Source organism: Lathamus discolor, chromosome 3 (assembly GCF_037157495.1).
Source record: "Lathamus discolor isolate bLatDis1 chromosome 3, bLatDis1.hap1, whole genome shotgun sequence".
NCBI lineage: Eukaryota > Metazoa > Chordata > Aves > Psittaciformes > Psittacidae > Lathamus > Lathamus discolor.
Window position 1 is genome coordinate 152,565,122 of NC_088886.1, and position 21,761 is coordinate 152,586,882.

At 37.0% G+C, this 21,761-nt stretch overlaps 1 protein-coding gene across 1 annotated transcript in view; it reads right to left on the minus strand.

Annotated features, from left to right (window-relative positions):
* Positions 1–10,584: 10,584 nt before the first annotated feature.
* The window catches only part of CFAP46 (cilia and flagella associated protein 46), a 90,006-nt gene continuing 78,829 nt past the window's right edge, over positions 10,585–21,761 (minus strand). The window contains exons 48-56 of the mRNA XM_065672511.1: positions 19,123–19,199; positions 18,529–18,589; positions 18,402–18,437; positions 17,809–17,911; positions 16,191–16,303; positions 13,708–13,789; positions 12,943–13,079; positions 12,360–12,446; positions 10,585–11,595 (exon numbers count right to left, since the gene is read on the minus strand). Of these exons, the coding sequence (XP_065528583.1) occupies positions 11,465–11,595; positions 12,360–12,446; positions 12,943–13,079; positions 13,708–13,789; positions 16,191–16,303; positions 17,809–17,911; positions 18,402–18,437; positions 18,529–18,589; positions 19,123–19,199 (827 nt within the window). The 3' untranslated portion in view covers positions 10,585–11,464. The remainder of the gene's footprint in view (positions 11,596–12,359; positions 12,447–12,942; positions 13,080–13,707; positions 13,790–16,190; positions 16,304–17,808; positions 17,912–18,401; positions 18,438–18,528; positions 18,590–19,122; positions 19,200–21,761) is intronic.

A 21,761-nucleotide genomic window follows, 5' to 3' on the forward strand; every position in this document is an offset into this window, starting at 1 on the left:
TCAATTATTTCAGTAAGAGATAAAATGCTGAGGTTTAAGAACAGATCATCCAGGCTATTTTCCATAGCCTCAAATCTAGAGGAAGAGTACATTTTAAAATGTCATAAGATCAATTCACCTCACTTGCCCACTGGCAAGGAAGAAGGTGAGGGCTTAGCCACAGAATGATGGCTTGGTGCACTTCAAAAACTTTTCATTCTTACTGCAGAAACAGACAATGCTGTTTCTCCAGGGAATCACTACTGCTTTTTGAAGATACAAGTATCTTAATATGCAGATTTTGTTCCTTCTAAGCTGAGTTTCTGTTGCCAAGGGCTCTGAAAGCAAAAAGGCAGCTTAGCAATCAAATCAAGTTTGATAAACACATTTATCTGTGTTCCTGGCTTTAGCTGCAATATTAATTCCTGCTTACCTTTGTTTCCTGCTTTCTCTTCCAGTCACCACTTCTTCAGGCTCAGACCAAAACCCCAAAACAAAACAATCCTCATGTTCTCCTTCAGCTTGCTCTTACCTGTAGATCTGTGACCCCACTCAGAGGACACCTTTTCTCACAACAAGTGGATTTCCACTTACAAAGGAGAGAGGATTTTAATGGGATCCTGCAGCGAGATGAGGTGACTTGTCTAAGCCTAAGCAGGTCCAGCATTCACATATGCTTTAAGTCTCCATGATATTCCTCTACCACTATTTCAGTCACTTGCATTGAGGATGAGAATGCCATACCACAGATGTATGCAGGGCAGACAAATTTATTCACAGTCTGGATAGAGGAAAAAATACATATTCATTCACTAAAACCTTTTCTGTTTAAGTTTGACCTCAGTGAAAATGATTATCCAAGAAAACAGAGTCATGAACATTAACAATATTTCTCATCTCAATTATTGAGAAATATAATTTGTAAATGATTAGTGAAGATTCTTAGAAAATTTATGATAATGTTCTTTACTATAATACTTTGCATTATAAATTGTACTACTTTTTCTCGTTATTACATTTTATTGAAGCCTCTTTCCTTTTCTTTGTCACAAAGAGTTAAAATCTCTAAGAGAATTTAAGGCCTTTCAGTAATTTGGCACATCAGTTTTAGCTCAGCTATTATCTAACTGCATCAAGATATTAATGTAGTCATCTCTCTTTAGTCTCAATGAATTGCTATAAAAATGTCAAACAATTAGATTATATTGGCCAACATAGCCCTGTTTGATTGAGTACGGGTGTAGGCCACGTCCCTTGAATCATACTGACGAAGAGGCAGAAAGGCTTGTAGAACTCCAGTGCAAATTTATTTCAATATACTTAAAATTTAGGTTTCTAATGTCAGTACTTGCAATACGAATAACCAAAAAATGCTAAGTAGGTATTTTAAGATGGAATAAAAGTCAATGTCATTCAGGACAAATACTAATGAAATCTGTTGGAGGAGAAAAAGAATAGATATAAAAAATAGCACAGAAGCCAGTATGCTGGTATAAACATAGGCACTGCTTCATTGCACAGTTCTGACGATACCAAAACAGCAAAATTAACATCTCTCTGACTCAGGTAAATAGTGCTGCTTAAATTCTGTCTCTGCCTGGATCAGAAAATAGAACACATACTTTTGTGTCAGAAAAACAACCAGTGTATAAATACTTGACAGAGATATCTGGTTGCAAGTGCTCCAGTGTTGGCTTCCATGCCATTTTGGAAGTTGGTGGCTGTGGACTTCCCTTTTTCTGCACATACAACGCGTGCACGCAGTTGCGTGTGAGCCCTGTCATGGAATACACAGGAAGATACAAGTCCCTACAGATGAAATACCTCTCAACCATCTGGTGTCCACACAGACCACATGTAATTAAAAGACAACAGCTATGCTGTTAAAACTTAAAAGCTGAAAACAGTTTCTGTTCCATACATGATAAAAATTCAGTACCTGGTTAAGTTGTTCACCTTTTGTTATAACAGACACATAATAGGCAAAGCATACTGGCAATCTGCCTGCACGGCATGGTCTTCCTCAGCTGAAGAAGTCTGTTCCCACACCACACCACACCAGCAAATCTTAATCCATGCGCACCTGTGCTAGTCTTTGGTCTTGAGCAGCACTGCAGGAGAAAGCACTCACCTGTGATGTTAGGTTCTAAGAATACAGCCTGATCATCCTAAACAGAAAGACCCAGTGAGGATCAGATGAACAGTGACAAAGAAGGAACTCTAGTAACCTGAACAGTGTAAGGAGTCAAGTGGCTACTCCTGGGGCTATCAAAGGACAATCAGCCTGCTGTTGCCCTGGGTTGAAACTTAACTGAGATGGGTCGAGAAACTCCCTGATCATGTGCACTGCAGACTGAAGGGGGTCATTGCCTACAGAAGAATGTAAGATGTAGGGAAAAACAGTTCTGGAGTTTCAAAATCTAGTATGAGATGGTTTAAGGTGCTTATGGGAACTGATGAGACTTAGGGGATGTTTAGTGGAAAGACTAATGCTGGGGAATATGCGGGCTCAAGAAGCATCAGGTGCAGGGAGATGGAGGGGAAACGGGCTAAAGGAGGATGATTGCATATAAACAGGCTGCTATGTTGTATATTGTCTGACTTGAGACCTGCACCTAATAACCACAATCTATTCTACCTTCTCATTAATCTCACTTCTAACTATATTCTCTGTATGTATGCTCTCTATTCAGAGAGGGCATATGTGAACATGAATAAACTTCCACTTGCTAAGGTAAAATAGTGAGTAGCCATTGAGTAGGATGAAAAATCTGAGTACCTGCAACTGGAGTAGGGCCATGGACATCCAGGGCTTGTATGTTTGTGTGCTGGCAACTGGGTAGATTACATACTGCACAGACTGAGAAACAGCAACTAAGGTTTGATCTGACTCACATGTCTGAGTTCCAGGGAACAGCTCATCAGCAGAAATAGCTCGGAGACAGAGATCAGGCAAGAATGTGTAATGGAATCCAATAGCGAGGCTCAAAATGAGACTGAAGTGTCAGGAGAAAATATTTCCATTTACTTTGATGAGACATAAAAGTAGTGGCTGGATGTGTGTGTATATGACAATGAGGGCACAATTAGACATTGTGGCTGATGCTTTAGCGGGGCACTAATGCAGGCAGGAAAAACTGAATTTGCTTCTTTCTTGAAGAATCATTCCATGGCACTGTAGCTAAGGTAGCGAAGGCTGTCCAGGGTTGGGAATTTGGGAAGTATTACTGTGCTGAATATGGATAACTCTGCATGGAAAAAATGGCACTGTTCTCTTGAAACCCATTCTGAATTGTCATTGCATTATTTCTATGTGGATATTACAGACTGGGTAGGTAGAGCTCCTACAAGAGTCAGGTATTTTGTTGTACCTTTTTACTATTAGTCAATGATGAAGACGACAGTGTGACTTCTAAGTAACATTGGGTCTTGATTCAGTGACCATGTCTGAAATAGTTTTTCCTTTATTAAATAGTACAACAATATCATACTTATGGCTACATGTAATCTAACTGCTACCTCACTGTCAGGATTAACAAAATGAGTATAGACAGCCATCTATGTACCTCAGGGGCAGCACACTTCATAGTTACTTATATTCTGTAAGCTACTTCAAGATTTACAGGTCCAGATAAATTCTGAGGACGTGGCAGAACTACAAATATTTTTGGAAATCCATTCTTTTCTTCCAGCAGAAACTCATAGTTAATTCTCTGACAGTGCAGTGACAGGGAATTAATAAGTACCTGTCACATCGGTAGAACAGACTGTTCTGGCTGCTCCAGGAACGCAAAGAACTTCGGCAGACAACCTCATCAATACTAGAACTAGGGCAGGATACTAAACTAGGTTTGGAGACAGTTAACTAGTTCCATGAATGGCACAGTGAGTCCTGTTGAAAGTCACAAAAGATGCATATCTCCCTGCAGTGGCCTCCGTTTCAGCTGTGAGCTGGTTTCCTGTGTATGCTTTTACAGTGGAACAGCTTGTTGTACCCCCTGTGTGACCATGTGTAGCTTGGTTAATATACCCAAAACAACAGCTCCTAACTTGCCTTACTGTATTGTGGACCCCTTTTATGTGAACACAGGTGCCAGCAGTGGAACTGGCTTTGGTCCTTGTGGTGCAAATTGTTGTTTCAGTAGTTGAAAGTAAGTGGAAGGAGGTGATCCTGTCCCTCCACTCTGCTCTCGTTGAGACCCCATTTGGAGCATTGTGTGCAGTTCTGGTGTCCTCTACATAAAAAGGACATGGAACTGCTGGAACAAGTGCAGAGGAGGCCATGAGGATGATCAGGGGACTGGAGCACCTCCTGTATGAAGACAGGCTGAGGAAGTTGGGGCTGTTCAGCCTGGAGAAGAGAAGGCTGCGTGGAGACCTCAGAGCAGCCTTCCAGTATCTGAAGGGGGCCTATAGGGATGCTGGAGAGGGACTCTTCATTAGGGACTGTAGAGATAGGACATGGGGTAACGGGTTTTTCAGAAATTACCACTTCCAGCTTACAACAGGAAACCCTTCTCCTCTGCTGGCTATGTTCATGCCTTTGTTGTGCTATTCAAAACAAAGTGTGAGCATTGATCTCTCACTTAAAATCTTGGCACTAAACAGAAAAAGCCGACAGAGAATAGCAGCGTGGACACTGTCACTGTGATAGGATTAGTAAGTAAGATCTAGTACCTAGTACTCAGCCAGACAGTAAAACACCCATAATATATAATGTTTTCTTAAGGAAATCAGTACAGCTTATGATTGTCCAGGGAAATTACCAGCTACCCCAGGTTTTGGGGGGTTTTTACTGTAACTCTCCCTGCAGTGCAGCTGCTCTGGAATTCTTTCACAATTGATGTCCTTGTGCAAAATTAAAAAAAAAAAAAGGGGGGGGGATTTTAGACAATAATGGACCTAATTCAGTTTACTTCAGTGTTCTTACTGAATATCAGTGTACCTGTAGCAAGGAAAAGTTATGTCAACTCCTGAATTATTGACTATGTGTACAGTAAGCCCATAAAAATGGTCTGAACCATTCATTCTGGTAAGAAACTTATCTTGTGACAGTAACTTTACTTCCCTTTAAAAAAAAAAAGTCACTGAAGGAAATACAGAACATTATAAAAATATTTTCAGTTCAGAAAATAAACACTATTTCCTTATTAGTGCAGCTCTGTTGGAGATTCCTGGAAAAGCTGTTCCTCTTTGTGGATAGTTAGTTTCTCCTAATAATTTCAAATGGCAAACATGTAGTATGAGACCATTAAGAAAAGCAATAGGTCACATTCAGTTACAGTTAAGAAGGGAGTACTGGAGCTCTGTAAGGATCTCACTTTCAGTTTCACCTTGCCAGTTTTCACCCTCTTCTGCCATCATGTGTTAAGCTGAAGCATTATATGAAATAAAGGAAAAATAAATTATAGTAGTAATTTGGTGATAAATACCTCCCTAAATATTTCCCATACTAATGGAGGCTACCACCAAACTGAAAAGCTAAGTGAAAAGAGGGGGATGTTGTGTTTGAAAATTTTAAGAAAGGTAGTCAAATGTACCTAATTTCTATTAACATCTTCAGTTGCTGATGGTGACAGAAAACATTAAGGCTTAAGATTATTATTATTGAAGATTATTTCCCTTTTTATTTATTGTATCTTCTTAGCTTAAGACATTGCTCTTTATTTCTGAAAGGTGTCTTTATGTTGTTGGTTTCAACTGTATTGAACTTAACTCTGACTTACTATACATACACTCTCCTAGCAGTGGAAGAATACATTCCACAGTAGATGTACTACTCTGATTACAATGTTTATTTTCATATCTTTAAAAATATACATGTAGATAATAACAGGTAACAAGGTTCAGATTTCAGGGAATATTTTAAGTGGTATTTTACATACCAGCAACACTGTTAGCATATCATATAGCAGTTTTGTGAAAATGGGATCAACAATTATTCCTCATACCATAAGACTTAAGCAACCCTCTGGACACCTGTGATTTGTTGCTTCCTCTCTTCTCATACTTCAGTGATGACTTTTGTGACTACTGGTTTTGAAAATGGTACCTACTAGGTTTGCAAGAGACCACCCACATTCTGCTCTCTCTGGAACAGAAATACTTTATCTACTCATTACCTGAGTAATGACTTGGGACTTTCAGTCTGGTAAGTATTTCAGGGCACATAAACGTGCCTTCAGTTTTAACTTGACCACATTCTTAAAATCCATGCTAGTAACTGTTATTACATCTACATAAAGACACTTTAGTTGGAGGCATGAATTAATACCTGAGAGGTGCTTTAAAATGCTCTTCCTTGTGTCTTTACAGCCATTGAGCTGGTCTTTCATTGACAACATGCAGGGATTTGTATTCATATCAGTGGTTGGCTCCCCTGTGACATCCTATTCCTGGATAGCTTTCAGGTCAGACAGGGTGCCAAAGCAGAGGTCAGAAGGTTTTAGCAGGTTGTAACATCATTAAATTAGTGTTCAAACTCAGATGAATGGCCTTAAATAGTCATGGGAATGTATCTTTACAACAATATCAAATCTGCTCTAATTTCCCTGCCTACAAATACCCACAGCCATCAGCTGCTAAATGCTGGCATCTGCTTTACCACATCCCTTTGTAAAGTGGGCTGAAAGACTGAGAGGACAGCTACCCTAACTGTGGAGAGAGGAGCAGGTGCAAGGATAAATCCTGCAATTATGGCTTATGGCAGTAGAATTTTAGAGCAGTTACACCCAAGACTAATGACAGAGCTTCTCTTTTAGTTTTTTTTTCTTTTTTGTTTGATCATTTTGTAGCAAACATGCTGCAGTTCTTCCCTGCAGCCCATTCTGAACTACACACTTCCCTTGGACAGCTACCTCCTAGTCAAATTATGTTCTTGTCCTAGAATATTATCAATAAATTCACCATGATTTTTTTTCTTCTCACATTTTTTAGATTACATACATTTTAGCTGACCAATTCTTTTCATGCTCAAATATATTACAAAATGTCATTTCTGTTATAAAAGCTAATTGATAATGTGATTTGTTATGTTGCTGAGACATAATTCAGAAAGTTATTTTAAAGCCGTTGATACATGGAATAGCACTAACTCTTTAATATTTCTTGTATGAATGGATACAGCACAAGGGAACGATGTGGTGCCATGCAGATGAAATATTTTCAGAAGCTTTTATTCTTGTTGTTTGGGCTCGTGCCAATGTCTTTCTAGGAGAGAGCTCATATGTCCTAAGCTATATCTACTGTAATTTATTCCTTGGTCATTAGTAGGAATTTTTTCCTCCAAGTTGCTGAACAATATATAATACTTTGAAAAGCAGGAGCTCACAGTCAGATAAATGGAGAACATTCTCTAAAGTACTCCTCCAAAAAGTAGAAAAATATTCTTTATTTAGTAATCTTTTTATTATTATCTTGCTTAACATAATAAAAATAATTTCTCACTCTTGTGAGACCTGGCTGGAGTACTGCATCCAGTTCAGAGGCCCTAGTACAAGAAACACAACTCAAACCATTCTGTGATTCTATTTACACAATATTAATATTAGGACTTGCCTTTTTGAATTTGCTATTTGTATGTACTTAATGAAGGGTTTAAAATACTCATGTCAGTATTTCATCACTATTATTCCCATTGCAGTTATTAGGGAGTATTCTTTCTCTACAAAACCTTACATGAATCAAAAGTCTTAATTCCATTTTTGTATCTGTAGCTAGAAATTTTGGTCCACTCAATTCATATTCAGTGTTTAAGGAAGACCTTCAGCATGGCACCTTGTATATGACTACACTACCACTTACCTTTATTTTACCTTAAGCCAAGGATCCTCTTGGGTGGTCTCATATATTACGCCACTACGAGATAAACGTACCCCTCTTTGCTCCTTCTGTGGTGCACACAGATTTCTTTTGCTTTTATTGTCACCATCTATTGCTTCACTCTGGGGGGAGAAAGCTTGCTATTGTTAGTCCAGACAAGTGCTGTAAGAGGACCTCACATCTTTGGGGGTATGGGTATTTTTTGGGGGGTGGGGGAAGAATGTTTTTTTTAATTTCGTCTTGTTTTGATTTCAAGCCTCGACTTGAACAGACACAATGTTTAAGCATATCTTTGCACAGTCTGTTTGAGACCTGGCCTGTTTTTCATTCCATGAGCACAGAAGACATTTGAGAAACTTTCTATTTTTCTCTCTCTCCTAATTCTAATTCACATAAGTAGGTGCTGCGTTATAATTCTCAGCTGATGGCGAAATGACTCAAAAATAAATGGAAACATTTAAATTTGGTCTATGAATATGCTCTGAACTATCTATCTGTCATGTCCCATTTCTTGGAACAGTTATTAGACCTTAAAATTCTTAAGTGAGAACTATTACATTTCTGCGAAATCTTCTAAATTGTGGAAAATGTTTGTGTGTGTCACAAAGATGCTTTTTAAATACAGAGACTCATTAGGCATATTACAGTGCATTTATCATTAACTAAGTGGGGTCTTTTTATGTTTCCTAATTAAAACTCATGTTTTGCTCACAGAAGAGTCCTACCACCTAAACTTTCAATCACAATCTGAGGAATATCAGAAAAAAAAAAAGCTTTGTTCTTCATTCAGATCGGGTTCTGAAACACAATTTTTCTGCAGCATTCCTTCTCAATCTTCCTTTGTTCAGTTCATTCATAATTACTGTCTCTAACAGATAAACATACTGAACTCTAAAACTACATCACCTGAGCTGCTGCATCCTTTCTCTGTCCAAGCAGCAGGTTCTTCTCCTTTATTAAATTGTCATTGTAAATTTAAAAGAAATATAAAATATATTAATTCTTCCATGCTCCTCTTTTTTTGAAATCATTCCAAATTCTACTATATATTTTTTCCTGAAGTGACTCTTTACGTTTGTATGATCATGCCACTGCTCATTGCTACAAACATGTAATGGAAAAGAAGATACTATTTCTGGTACTAATTCCTGAAGGAATGAACTAGATGTCTTCTTATGTCACTGAATGCCTATCCACTGTCACCTAAAGTATAGTTTATCATCTACTCATGTAGTCCTACTGCTATTAATGATTTTACTGAGTGGTATTTAGCACAGTAATATAGAGAATACTCTCCTAATACCCCAGGCAATATGGTTATGACCACACTTCATGGCCCTATGTCAATTATTTTTTTATTGCCTCAGAAATGCCAATCAGACATATGTAATTATGCATGCCATCCACTCTTATTATACCTACCCAGTATACATTGCCTATTTGCAGGTATTTTACCATAGTTTCTCTGATTAGTATTTCCAGTATCTTAGTTGCAACAAGTAAAGCTTGCAGGTCTGAAGTTTCCTGGATGAGGCCATTACTCTTTATCAATGCTTTCTCATCAAGTAGTGCTGTCAGACTGTAAAGAAATTTTTAGTCATACTCATTCATCTTTCTGACAGAGGTTGTTGCAATGTAGTTAGGGCTAAAGTATTTAATACAAATGTGAATATTTCTGGAAAAAAACACTTTGGTAGATTAAGTAAGTTATTTCCATCAGTTTCAGAAATAAAACCACACTAGTAAACTATTGAATAAGCCCATTGTACCTGGGTATCAGTGGTTTTTCTAACCTTTACAATCTTGCTGTTTTTATCCTGGGTTGTTCTCATTATACAACACTATCATTTCTAAAGCACAAAAACTTTTCTGACTTAACTATTTTTGAAATCTCTTATTTCAAGAAGATGGAAGTTAGTACAAATTCGTGAAAACTGTCATGTAGCAAGGCAGAGAAGGCTTCATGATTCCTCTTGAATACGCTGGTTTTTAAAGCCTTTTATGTTACAGAAAAAGAGACAGCACTAGAAAGATGTCATTCCAGGTAAGAAAAGCGATGAACAGCAAGGAAATACAGTTTCATAGCAATCAATGTGTTGGAGAATAATGTGGAAATTAATCTAGGAAATAATTAAAACATTAACAATATAGTGGACATTTGCAATACCAAATAAGGGTGGACATTTGCTTCATTCAAGAGAAATTGCTTCTTCAAACTCAGAAATACTTGAGCTTCCCAAATACCATGCCTGGGAATTTAAAAAAGCAGCTATGTAATAGTGATGTAGTGAAAAGGTACCTGGGAAGATCTAAACAGAAACAAACAAATAAATGTGAGAATGTGGCAAAAGGGACTCATGCCAATATCTGGTGAAACATGACAAGTTCCAGACTTGAAAATATCTTACACTTAATCCTTAATTTTCAGGCTGGATTACTTAAGTACAGTCTAGGATCCCTTCTTTACTTAATTTATACCGTTACTGAATGCCCAGATACATGCCATCAAAAATATGTATCCCCTATGTCTAAATAAAGAAGAAAATTACATATAAAGGGAATAAAAATAATGCATGTTAGGGAACACAGTTTGACAGAGCAGTTCATATAAGGTTATCTAATTAAACTGTAAGAGCACAGGGGAACAAAGCACAAAATTCTTATTCTACTGTGTGAATAAAATAAAGTATTTTGCATGTCATGATTTTGTAATTATGGTCTATATAGGCCTATAAATCTTACCAGGTTTTAATTAACTATAGCACAGCAGGTAGCCAAGAACAGTATCTTTTCAGTGCCATTTTAATGATCTATCAGGCACACAAAAAAAGTGTATCACAGGAAACAGACATCACCATTTTATTGGGGGGGGGGGAGAGAGAGGAGACTCTTAAAATGGTTTTCATTGCAATAGTGATTATAGCTCGTATTTTCCACAAATGCTAAATTATTTTACTTCTATTTCTACTGTTACCATTACATATACAGCTTTAAACTATGTGTTTTAAAAGTGCATTGTTGATTAACAGAGCACGTTACAAAATCTATGCACATTTTAACCTTATTTAGGATTTTGGAATAATTTAATATATCTTCATATGTTATTCAGGAAAACTATAGGAAAATAAAGAACGCAAAACTTATTAAGCATTTTATTTAATACAACATTGTTTTCTAATTAACCTTCAACTACTGCTAAGTAAGAAGTTAAAAATCAATTCAAGTAAAATTATGTTCGTTGGTACATTTTTAAGCTATGCTCCTGCTAAATCTTCCATGTAAGAACAAAATACATCAAGGAGAAGTTTTTCCAAATGAAAGTACTGACAACAATACATTCCAATTCCACTCATGCATCAATGCCCCAAAATACCTGCCTTATTTCCTTTAAAATGTGTTGGTACTCACCAAATTCTCCTAGGAATTCACTGAGTTCAGAGTACTAGGTGAAATCTCTTAAAATCTACGCATTTTATATTTTTCTGACACTTTTTCTAATATCAAACTGTTTACATCTGAAACTGAAATCAGTCTATCAGCAAAATGTACACTTTTTTTAAGCTCACCTCTCCTTAGACCATATAGAATTTACTACATCTTTAAATGCCAAATTTGCCATGTGCACAGTGTAGTGGCATTCCCAGTAAGAAAGGTCTGATACAAATTACATAATAATTATATTGGGTAAACCATATAGCACACAATTGAAGAAGGATGGATGAGTTGCAGGAAGACTTGAGGAAGTGGTCTGTTCTTCTGCTTTGTGTCTAGGAGAGCTGTGAGAATCCACTTCCACTATAAAAATATTTTAAAAAACATTATTTCTGAATACAACTGCAGTGATTTATCACATCTTCTCTTTCATTAATATTTGTTGTTCTCTTACATTTTTTTTGTAATATGAATAACTGCCACTATATCCAACAAGCATTTTCAGAAAAAAAAAAACCAACCCCAAACCATAAAACTAGGCAACATTTCTGACTTGAGCTCTCTCCCTCTTCAATTCTATGGCAGTGTAAGTTATAACTAAAATTTACTGCATTTACCCTTAAGAGGTAAGTCCCATACAATGAAAAATAGCTACATAATGTTATAAACAGCACATTACAAGTTGTTTTATTCAAAAATCCTTCTCCCCTCTACAAGATGCCAGGTGAAATTTCATATATATAGTGTGCCCTTTACAATGCAGACTGCCTAGTTACTGCAGGTTCAACTGATCTTTTTTGCAGTCTATAATCCATACCATTTATATTCTTTAAGTCATGCTCCTGAGGTAACTTTTCAGTCACACTACTTCATTTTGTAACAGTTCAGTGGAGTGTAAATTTTAGCTTTTGGTCAGCTATGACAAAGTCTCCTTCCAAATATTGTATATGTAAATACAGAGACTCCAATTATTGTTATCAGTGGTCTTCCCAGCCACAATTCCTGTAAGATGTGTCAGGAAAGATTGTCACAGCTCATCTGAAAGATTTCACTTATATCACTGAACTACCCATAGACCTAGTTAACATGCACAGGCAGTCTTCTCTACTAAGCCTGTTAATTCTTACTTTCAACGGAATCTCTTTCTCTGTTAATCTTCCTCTTTTGAAGGCTACGGACTGTCTGCCCAGTTGTTCTAGCAATGCTCAACAAATCTGGAAAAAAAAATTGATAGTTTCTGTGAGTTTCCAATTAAAGTTTTGAAGACAAGAATATACGAACCATAGAGCCTGGTGTCTCCACATTTAAAACTTAACTAAATCTGTAAAGGTATCCTGTTTCATTATCTATCTCTGAAGATGTTAAGTTATCTGTAGCTTTTGTTTTCCCCATAGTTTATGTAACTACAGGCTGCAAAGTCCTAGGGCTCTGCTTCTCACCATAGAAATCCTATTCTTACCATATGACCACAAACAAATTCCCCACTAAAACTATTCAAGTAGGTTACTGTTCTGTTTGAAACATCAACCTGTCAAGAACATGGTGGCTCCTGCATGTAGATTACCTCCTACAGAAACTCCAGACAAAATCTGGTGAGGAGCAAAGGAAGAGGAGAGATGGGAGATGAGCAGATACACACGCTCCATGAGTGCATACATACAAATGTTGGAAATAAGATAACTGCAAACAAAGCCAAATACAAATACTTACTCTCAGACAATATCTCTAGCCTTTCCGCATTCTCTTGCAAGGTAGTGTACCACTGGTTGGCTATTATAGAACGAACACCAGTAAGGCTTAGAAGCATGGCGGACTCTGTTGGTCTCTCTATGGCAATATGCAGACAACTAAAGAAAAAAGTCTGAGATCACTAAACTAAAAACGGAAGTAATGTATCAACAAATATAACTAAATGTACAATGCTTTTTAATAGAAGGGGAAAGGGCATGAGGGACTGCATCTTCTTGTATGCTGAATGTAAAGTCTTTTCTGATATTCATACAGCACATTAAATTTAATACAAAAAATTTAGGTAACTTCCACCTACATCTTTTCATGATGCAGTTTTACCATGTGATTGTCCCTGTCACGTTACTGTTCTGGACTAGTTGAAGGAATTGTATTTTGTTTTGGTCTAGGAAATGGCTGGTTGGGGAAGGTGGAAAAGTAAAAAGTATTATTAAAAAGTATTAAAAAGTAAAACACCAGAAGGTTGTTTAAACACTTGGAGACCTTCATAATTACATCTGTAGATGTGTGTATAATGTATCTTGCACAAAAATAATTTTAACTCACACATTGTTGCATTGATTAAACAGTATTTTTAGAGAGGTGAACTTTTCCCTTAGGTGTAGATATAAGCGCTTCTCCTTGGAGAAGTAAATGAAAATATTTGCAACTTACAATTTTAACTTTCCTTTGCAATAAAAATAACCTGCCTTGTTGTGAGCTTTACAGAAATAAACTTTATTTTACCTTTTGTGGACATCAGAGTTTGTAATTCTTTGATGACTTTGCTTGGATCGCACCAGATCCAGAAGTATCATCAAATGGCATTCTGGAAAAAATAATATGTTATAGCAGTGGTATTTGCATTAATAATAATGCCCAACATAATAAATATAAGTAAATCAGGCCTTTCATAAGTTAACAACTTTCGTAGACACAGCCTAAACAACTAATATAAAATTCATATATTTCAGCCAAAATTGTCAATTATTACATAACACTAATAAAGTAATCCTAATTTTACTTGATGTAGCCTTGATACACTTTTCCACATTGTTCTACAGATTGTTTTCCTATGCCACCTTAGTATAATTAATAATGAAGTCCTTCTTACAGTCTAATGTCCTAAATAACTCAACCCTGGAGTTATAAAATCTTGTTAGAGGTTATAGTATGGAGGTATGGAAATGTTATCCATCGTAGCTCCTTTATGGAAGTTAGGACCAAGTAACACCTCAAACATTCCTTATTTTCCTTAAAAGCCTCCAGTGAAATAACTTAGAATACTCTTAGAATTAAAAGCTTTCCCTACTGTTTGATTTGCTGCAGCTGAGACCTGTTACTTATTCTCCTAACCTAAGCAGATGAGAAGCAAATTACCTTTCTGCTTGGAAAGCTTTTTACATACTCGAGAACTATTATTGTCTCCCCTCAATATGTTAATCTTTCTTCCTAAAGTATGTTTTATATGTATATATACATATGACCGCACATACATATTTATTAATAAAATAATGCATGCTAATCTGTGGTATAGACTTTGGACCATTCTTAAAGTTTTCCACCGTTAACTTATTCTATTTGGTCAATATTCTTCTCCAGTTGAGAACTTTGCAAAACTAAGTAGGCTGGGGAATCATTTCATATATCTTGCTAATGACACTCATTTATAGTTAACCCTATACAGAGCTTAGGGTTTGGTTTATTTTTCTCTAGCAATATGATGTTTAATCTGTGATACACCTCTCAACTCTATTCTATAATTCTGCCCCTTAAGCAGCAATCCCCTAATTTATTCATGTTTAACTGATTATTTCTGCTAAGGAATAACACCTCCCTCCAGCCTTTCCTGAATTACCCGCTGCTAATTATCCCCATAAAACAAGGTTAATTTACATTCTAATCCTGCATTTCAGGAGCTGCTGAGCCACCTCATTCTCTTTCTCATATCCTGATTCAGCAATGCTACATTCTGTTTCATCATGTAAATGACCAACAACAATACTTAATAACATTGGGTCCAGGGCAGACCCTCAGAAACCTCAGACATGGTTCACTGTTATTAATAAAAGTACTTTTAACATAAAGATTGGCTCTACAATAAATTCAAACTCAGCCTGCAAGACAACAGTAATTTTATCAGCTAACAAGTAAAAGTTGTGTAGGTAGTCAGAAAACAAAACAATCCTTTGAGAACTAAAATAAATTAATTTCAAATTAGTTAATTCTCCATTAAAGGAAATAAGATGCACTGGAGAATCAATCCTGGCATATTTTAAGAGCAGGGCACAGGGCGAGGGTTAACAAGGAGCTCAGGAATGTTCCAAAAGTTGTGAGATCTGTAATTATCTGGTCTACAGACACCTGAACCTTCAACTTCAGGAGCGACCAATGTATGTAACAAGACTTATTTCTTATTGACTTCCAGTAAATAAGTATATTTACATATACATGTTTAAATCACTTTGAAACATCAACGCTTTCTGAAGAAGCTTCCTGTTGCTTTGCAGGGCTTCACAATCTGTGTACTGTCCTCCTCCATTTTACATTTCAACACAACATAGCAATACAGCAATTCAGCTACCCTGATAAATTCAGCACAGCTCCAAAGTTGAGCTTCCTCCAGACGTGTAAGGGGAACAGGAGCAGAAAGGAAGATTGTGAATCAAAAAAAAAAAACAGTCCTGAATTTAAGCATTATGCTACAACACCAGAAAGACTAGTTGTGAAGCAGAGAAAAAAAAAACAAACCACCGCCCTTCTCAGAGTCTACAACTGCTCCATAATAACAGAGCAATCATTTAGCATTAACCCAGTCTTGACAGACAATTCTGCTTTGCCTGGGTGGAGACTGAGGAATTTTGTTGAAGGAGTACTGCAGAGGCTGCTCTTCACAGTAAAAAATTCTTTGTTGTCAAAAATTAAATTTCACAGAAAAGGAGAAGAGTTACTGGGAAAACCATCAGGCAATGACTCAATTTTTGCCACTTAAGAAATTCTAACATTTGGAAGTGGAGAAGGATTAAACTGACTTGTGCCAGATAACAAGAAAGCTGTGCAACAGAATACGATCTACAAAATGCAAAATTTTCTGGATTAAAACCCTGGATCTTGAAAAAAGCCGTTAAATGCCAACATCAATACCATGATAACGATACAGGATGAAATAAACACAACTGGGAAAAAAAGGTGGTGCAATTAAGAAATCTTTTTAAGTTTGCTTATCTTACTTGGGATATTCATAGCAACCAGTCTGTTGAGTAAAATGTGAGACATGAATCTCTCCATTCCATAGAATAGAAATGCACTGCAGTTTGTCAGCAGCTGCTCCCATTCAGCTTGGCTGAAAGGAAGAAAGAAGAAAGAAAGGAAGCTACTTTTGTGGAACTATTTTACAAGAGTATTTTTCAGAAATTATCCAGAACAAACACTTCAGTACTATTTACTCCAGAAATATTAATAAGAAAAGTCAGCATGCAAAGCAAGGAGACAGACAAGACTGCAGAATTCTATGGAAAGTGCAATAACTCATATAGACTATTAGAAAGAATTATTTTAATACAGAGGCATACTTACTAACATGTCATAGTAAACAAGAGGCACAGTGTATTTTTTGATAAATACTAGACTCTCCTAAAAACCCCCAGTTCTATGGCTGTGAAATAACAGCATTTAGCCTAACATTCAATGGGAATATTCATGTATTCATCCATCAGGATATGAAAGAAATAGGTTTTGAAAAGAGATGCTACTAATCAGCTTGCTGGCAGCAAACCCCATGCAATTTGATAGCAGGTAACAATCTTCATAAGCGTTATGAAGAAACACTAGAATGATTTTACGTAAGTAGAGATTTTTCAAAAGACTGATCAAACTAGCTTTTATAAAGGAAGGTCTAGTGAGGACTGCATTAACACAGGACTCGACCTCCTGAGATGCCTTTTACCCTTCTATTCTTATGATATCAGAATCATAGAATAGCTAGGGTTGGAAAGGACCTTAAGATCATCCAGTTCCAACCCCCCCACCATGGGCAGAGACACCTCACACTAAACCATCTCACCCAAGGCTTCATCTAACCTGGCCTTGAACACTGCCAGGGATGGAGCATTCACAACCTCCCTGGGCAACCCATTCCAGTGCCTCAGCACCCTAACAGGAAAGAACTTCCTCCTTATGTCCAATCTAAACTTCCCCTGTTTAAGTTTTAACCCGTTACCCCTTGTCCTGTCACTACAGTCCCTGATGAAGAGTCCCTCCCCAGCATCCCTATAGGCCCCCTTCAGATACTGGAAGGCTGCTCTGAGGTCCCCATGCAGCCTTCTCTTCTCCAGGCTGAACAGCCCCAACTTCCTCAGCCTGTCTTCATACGGGAGGTGCTCCAGTCCCCTGATCATCCTCGTGGCCTCCTCTGGACTTGCTCCAACAGTTCCATGTCCTTCTTATGTTGGGGACACCAGAACTGCACAGCTGACTCAATGTGCGTGTAGATGCTACAGGTTTTAAAACTGGGATTTAAAAAGTTACGAACAAAGCCAGAAATTACATTTATGCTTACATATCATATTCATCAAAGACTGCGCCAGTAGAATTTTTGTTAAAATTGGATTATCTACATATACAGCAACTTTGACGCAACCAATCTGCCTAAGTCACTTTGTGGCATGGTTTTTCAGACCCCTAAAACATTCAGTCTACAAATCTAAATATATGTTTGAGACAAAGACCTACGCATTTATCACCTCAGGAAAAAATGACCTTATTTTATGACTGAAGCTTCTGGGTATAGGCACAATTTAAAAAAAAGAAACATGGATAAAACATGAAAGCAGATACAGTATTACAAACCTTGGAATGTGTATGCTGCCGATAACTCCTTCCCACTGCTGTGTAAATAGGTCATGGTATTTTTCTAGGATTTCCTTTATTTTTAAGGAAGGACTTAAAGCTTCTGTAACACAGAATTTCATTGTTATATGCTTACCATGCTACATAGGATGCTAATCTTAATTTCAGCAATTCTGAAATGACAATTCAGGTTTTTTTTAGGCCATTATCAGATCTTTAGTTTTTTGAAACTTAAGCCAGTCTTGTAATTCCCATTTGAAAGGTATTTTTTATAACTGACAAGGATCATTTGTAGACAGGTAAAAGATTTTAAAAGCACAAACAAAAAATTCTAGATACCCTGAGAAAAGTGTAAAGTGTTGAAAACACCAGAAGCACTCCACCAGTTCTGCCCCAGGGACTCAGAGGGGACTAAAGTCGAAGGAGAAAATATCCACATTTCCAGTTTGATAAGCAGTGCTAAGCAGTATTGCGCTGATCAAAACCTAAGCTTTTTTTGTCAGCATCCTGATGTCATGACTTCATTTTCTGTTACAAAAATTTCTAAATTCCATGAGTAGTTTCTGGATAAAATATGAGTTATTATAGATTACCTGCTTCTCTACCTTCATTGTAGGGGTCCACAATATCTGATAAACAGTTAAGTGTAAACAACAGGATGTAAACAACAAAAAAAGGAAGTTTAATGATACACTTAGCTAACGGTTTGTGAAAGGATACATTTAAAATTATTAGTATCAACAGGCAAGCAATTAGAGGGTAAATCAAGATTAACTGGAGCCTACAATTAAAAATAATACATATTCTATTTCATGTATAAGTCTCAATCAAATAATTAACAATCTTGCATGTGTTTGTGTCAAACAACTAACGAAAAGATGCTCTAAAGTTTTGAAGGCAGGATTAAAAGCAGCACAATACTCAATGGAAATTTAAAATATAAGCTATTCTGCACTATATACAATGCATACACTTACACATGTATAGATCTATATGAATACATGCATATATATTTATAAAAATAAGTGCATACACTATATACTATATTGCTGGGGGAAGTATTTTAGTAACATTAAGCAACTTCCTTGGTGAGTTGTTAAATATGTCACATTTACACAAAGTATGATTTTTCAAAGAAACAACTCTGTCATTATTGCAAAATCAAGAAAGCCCCAAATTCTTATGCAATGATGTGATATTTATTCCAGTTCAGAATAATAAGCTTCCATGTAAGCCACTTGTAGTTCTTTAACACTTTTTATAGAAAAGGAAGAGCTACTTCTATTGCGTTTGTTTAAAACGCGACAAATTCACCTTTTTGACATTCTTTTTCTGATGAGCTTTTGGTTTTGTTTCTTTGGATATTCCAACATCTGTTTTGACTTCAGACTCTGTGGAATTGAAAAGAACAGATTTTAATTTTTTTTTAAAAGATATGGGCAGTTTTAGAAAATACAACTTTCCTGAAGTACTCCTTGTGTTTGTAATAACTGATGTAATAACAGTATCAGATTGAACTAGAAAAATAAGAATTTCACACCACAGCAAGGAAAGGACATTCCCCAAACCCTCTTGCCTAAAAATAATTTTAAAGTGGAAACCAAGAGAAAAATGTGATCCCTTAGACATGCAAATACTTCATTACATTGCAGATTCGGGACAGAGCTGAACAGTGATTATCAAAGCACTTTCTACGGCTACTGCCATATCTATTAATTGTTGATGTTACTGGAATAACTGAAGCTTCTGAGACACACAGAGATCAAAAGGAAAAAGAAAATTTCGTATTTGAATCTGACTCTATTATTTCTTTAAGGGATGTTTAAAAAGCACAGAAAACTGACATATTTCTCGCTGTACCTATGACTACCACCCAAAGTGCATGTCTTGGCCAGTTATCGTTGGAGGGCACTGCAAGTTGGTGGAAGTTTGAGAGATGCATTATTGCTCATATGGCTAGTGCTTCTCTCCTCACTCAGTGCTACTTGCATAATTGCATGAACAGAGACTTTTCAAGTCTGTTTCCTCTCATTTATCTGCTTCTTAAATTATAAGTTTTCACTTCAAAAATGAAAAATGAAAAAAAAAAACCCCAACCCCAACACATGTTGTAAACCTCCTAACAGACCTGTACCAGTATATGAAGGTATATTTAGACTAAAAATACTCTAATCACAGATTATTCAGTTTTTTCCCTTTAGAAAGGAGAAGTGAAATGGAAGAACAGAGGATGGATTATACGGAAGTCACTAAATATTACCGATATGAACACAATACAAGAACTTATCCCGAACAGAGTGTTTCCATGGTACAGCGTGAGATTTTCTAAACTTAGCCTAATTTTTAGCTTAGGTCCACTAGTTTTAATAATTTTAGTTAAAATGTGTTTTTATCTATGCAGGCACAAAATGTGACTCCGAATTTTTAACTTCAGTAATAAAAGGTATCTTTGATTTATTAAAAAAAAAATGTTTAGTGCCTGGATTTATTACTCACTTTAAGAATAAGTAAGAAATGAGTTTTAAGATGCCATAAGGACAAGGTTACCAACTGTCCAACTACCTCACTCAACAAACTCATTTCACTGAAGAGCTCATACAGGGTGCGTTTGCAGCAATGAAAGTCCATAGACAGCCTGTGAGATATAATTTTGGTCATGCACAGTAGAAGAATCACTGGACTGAAAAAAAGGAGCTCTTAATATAATCTTAGCTATAGAGAAAGGAGGTAGCTCGATTAAATGTTTTCATGCTTGATATTTTGAGCAAAGTCTCACACCAATGCTAAAGAAAATGAAAAGAAGTCTAAACTCATACTTTAGTTTTTTCAGTGCAGCTAAAAACAGCTTTAAAGACTTTAAGACCAAACATGTGTAACTGAAACTTTGCAAGCCATTTTAAGTTTCACAGAGTTTTCATAGAATCATAGAATAGTTAGGGTTGGAAAGGACCTCAAGATCATCTAGTTCCAACCCCCCTGCCATGGGCAGGGGCACCTCACACTAAACCATCCCACCCAAGGCTTCATCCAACCTGGCCTTGAACACCGCCAGGGATGGAGCACTCACAACCTCCCTGGGCAACCCATTCCAGTGCCTCACCACCCTAACAGGAAAGAATTTCATCCTTATATCCTATCTAAACTTCCCTTGTTTAAGTTTTAACCCGTTACCCCTTGTCCTGTCACTACAGTCCCTGACAAAGAGTCCCTCCCCAGCATCCCTATAGGCCTCCTTCAGATACTGCTATTAGGTCCCCACGCAGCCTTCTCTTCTCCAGGCTGAACAGCCCCAACTTCCTCAGCCTGTCTTCATATGGGAGGTGCTCCAGTCCCCTGATCATCCTCGTGGCCTCCTCTGGACTTGTTCCAGCAGTTCCATGTCCTTTTTATGTTGAGGACACCAGAACTGCTCACAATGCTCCAGGTGAGGTCTCACAAGAGCAGAGCAGAGGGGCAGGATCACCTCCTTCGCCCTGCTGGTCACGCTCCTTTTGATGCAGCCCAGGATACGGTTGGCTTTCTGAGCTGCCAGTGCACCCTGAAGCCAGCTCATGTTGATTTTCTCATCGACCAGCACCCCGAAGTCCTTCTCCGCAGGGCTGTTCTGAATCTCTTCTTTGCCCAATCTGTAGCTGTGCCTGGGATTGCTCCAGCCCAGGTGTAGGACCTTGCACTTGTCATGGCTGAACTTAAATAATTTTTTACATAATTCTTTAATATTTTAAATTTTACATAATTCTTTAATATATAGATGTTATTTTAAATTAGCTAGCACTGCAACTATGATCAGCCTGTACATTACTGAAATAAGTCTACTGTACTATCTATTCCATTTAATATACTGCAAACCTATTGCATGGGGCAGTCTTCCAGTAAAACATAATACAACATTCATACGATTTAAATGATTTTGTTCACTGCATCAGTATGCTAATGCAAAGTGTGTTTATAGT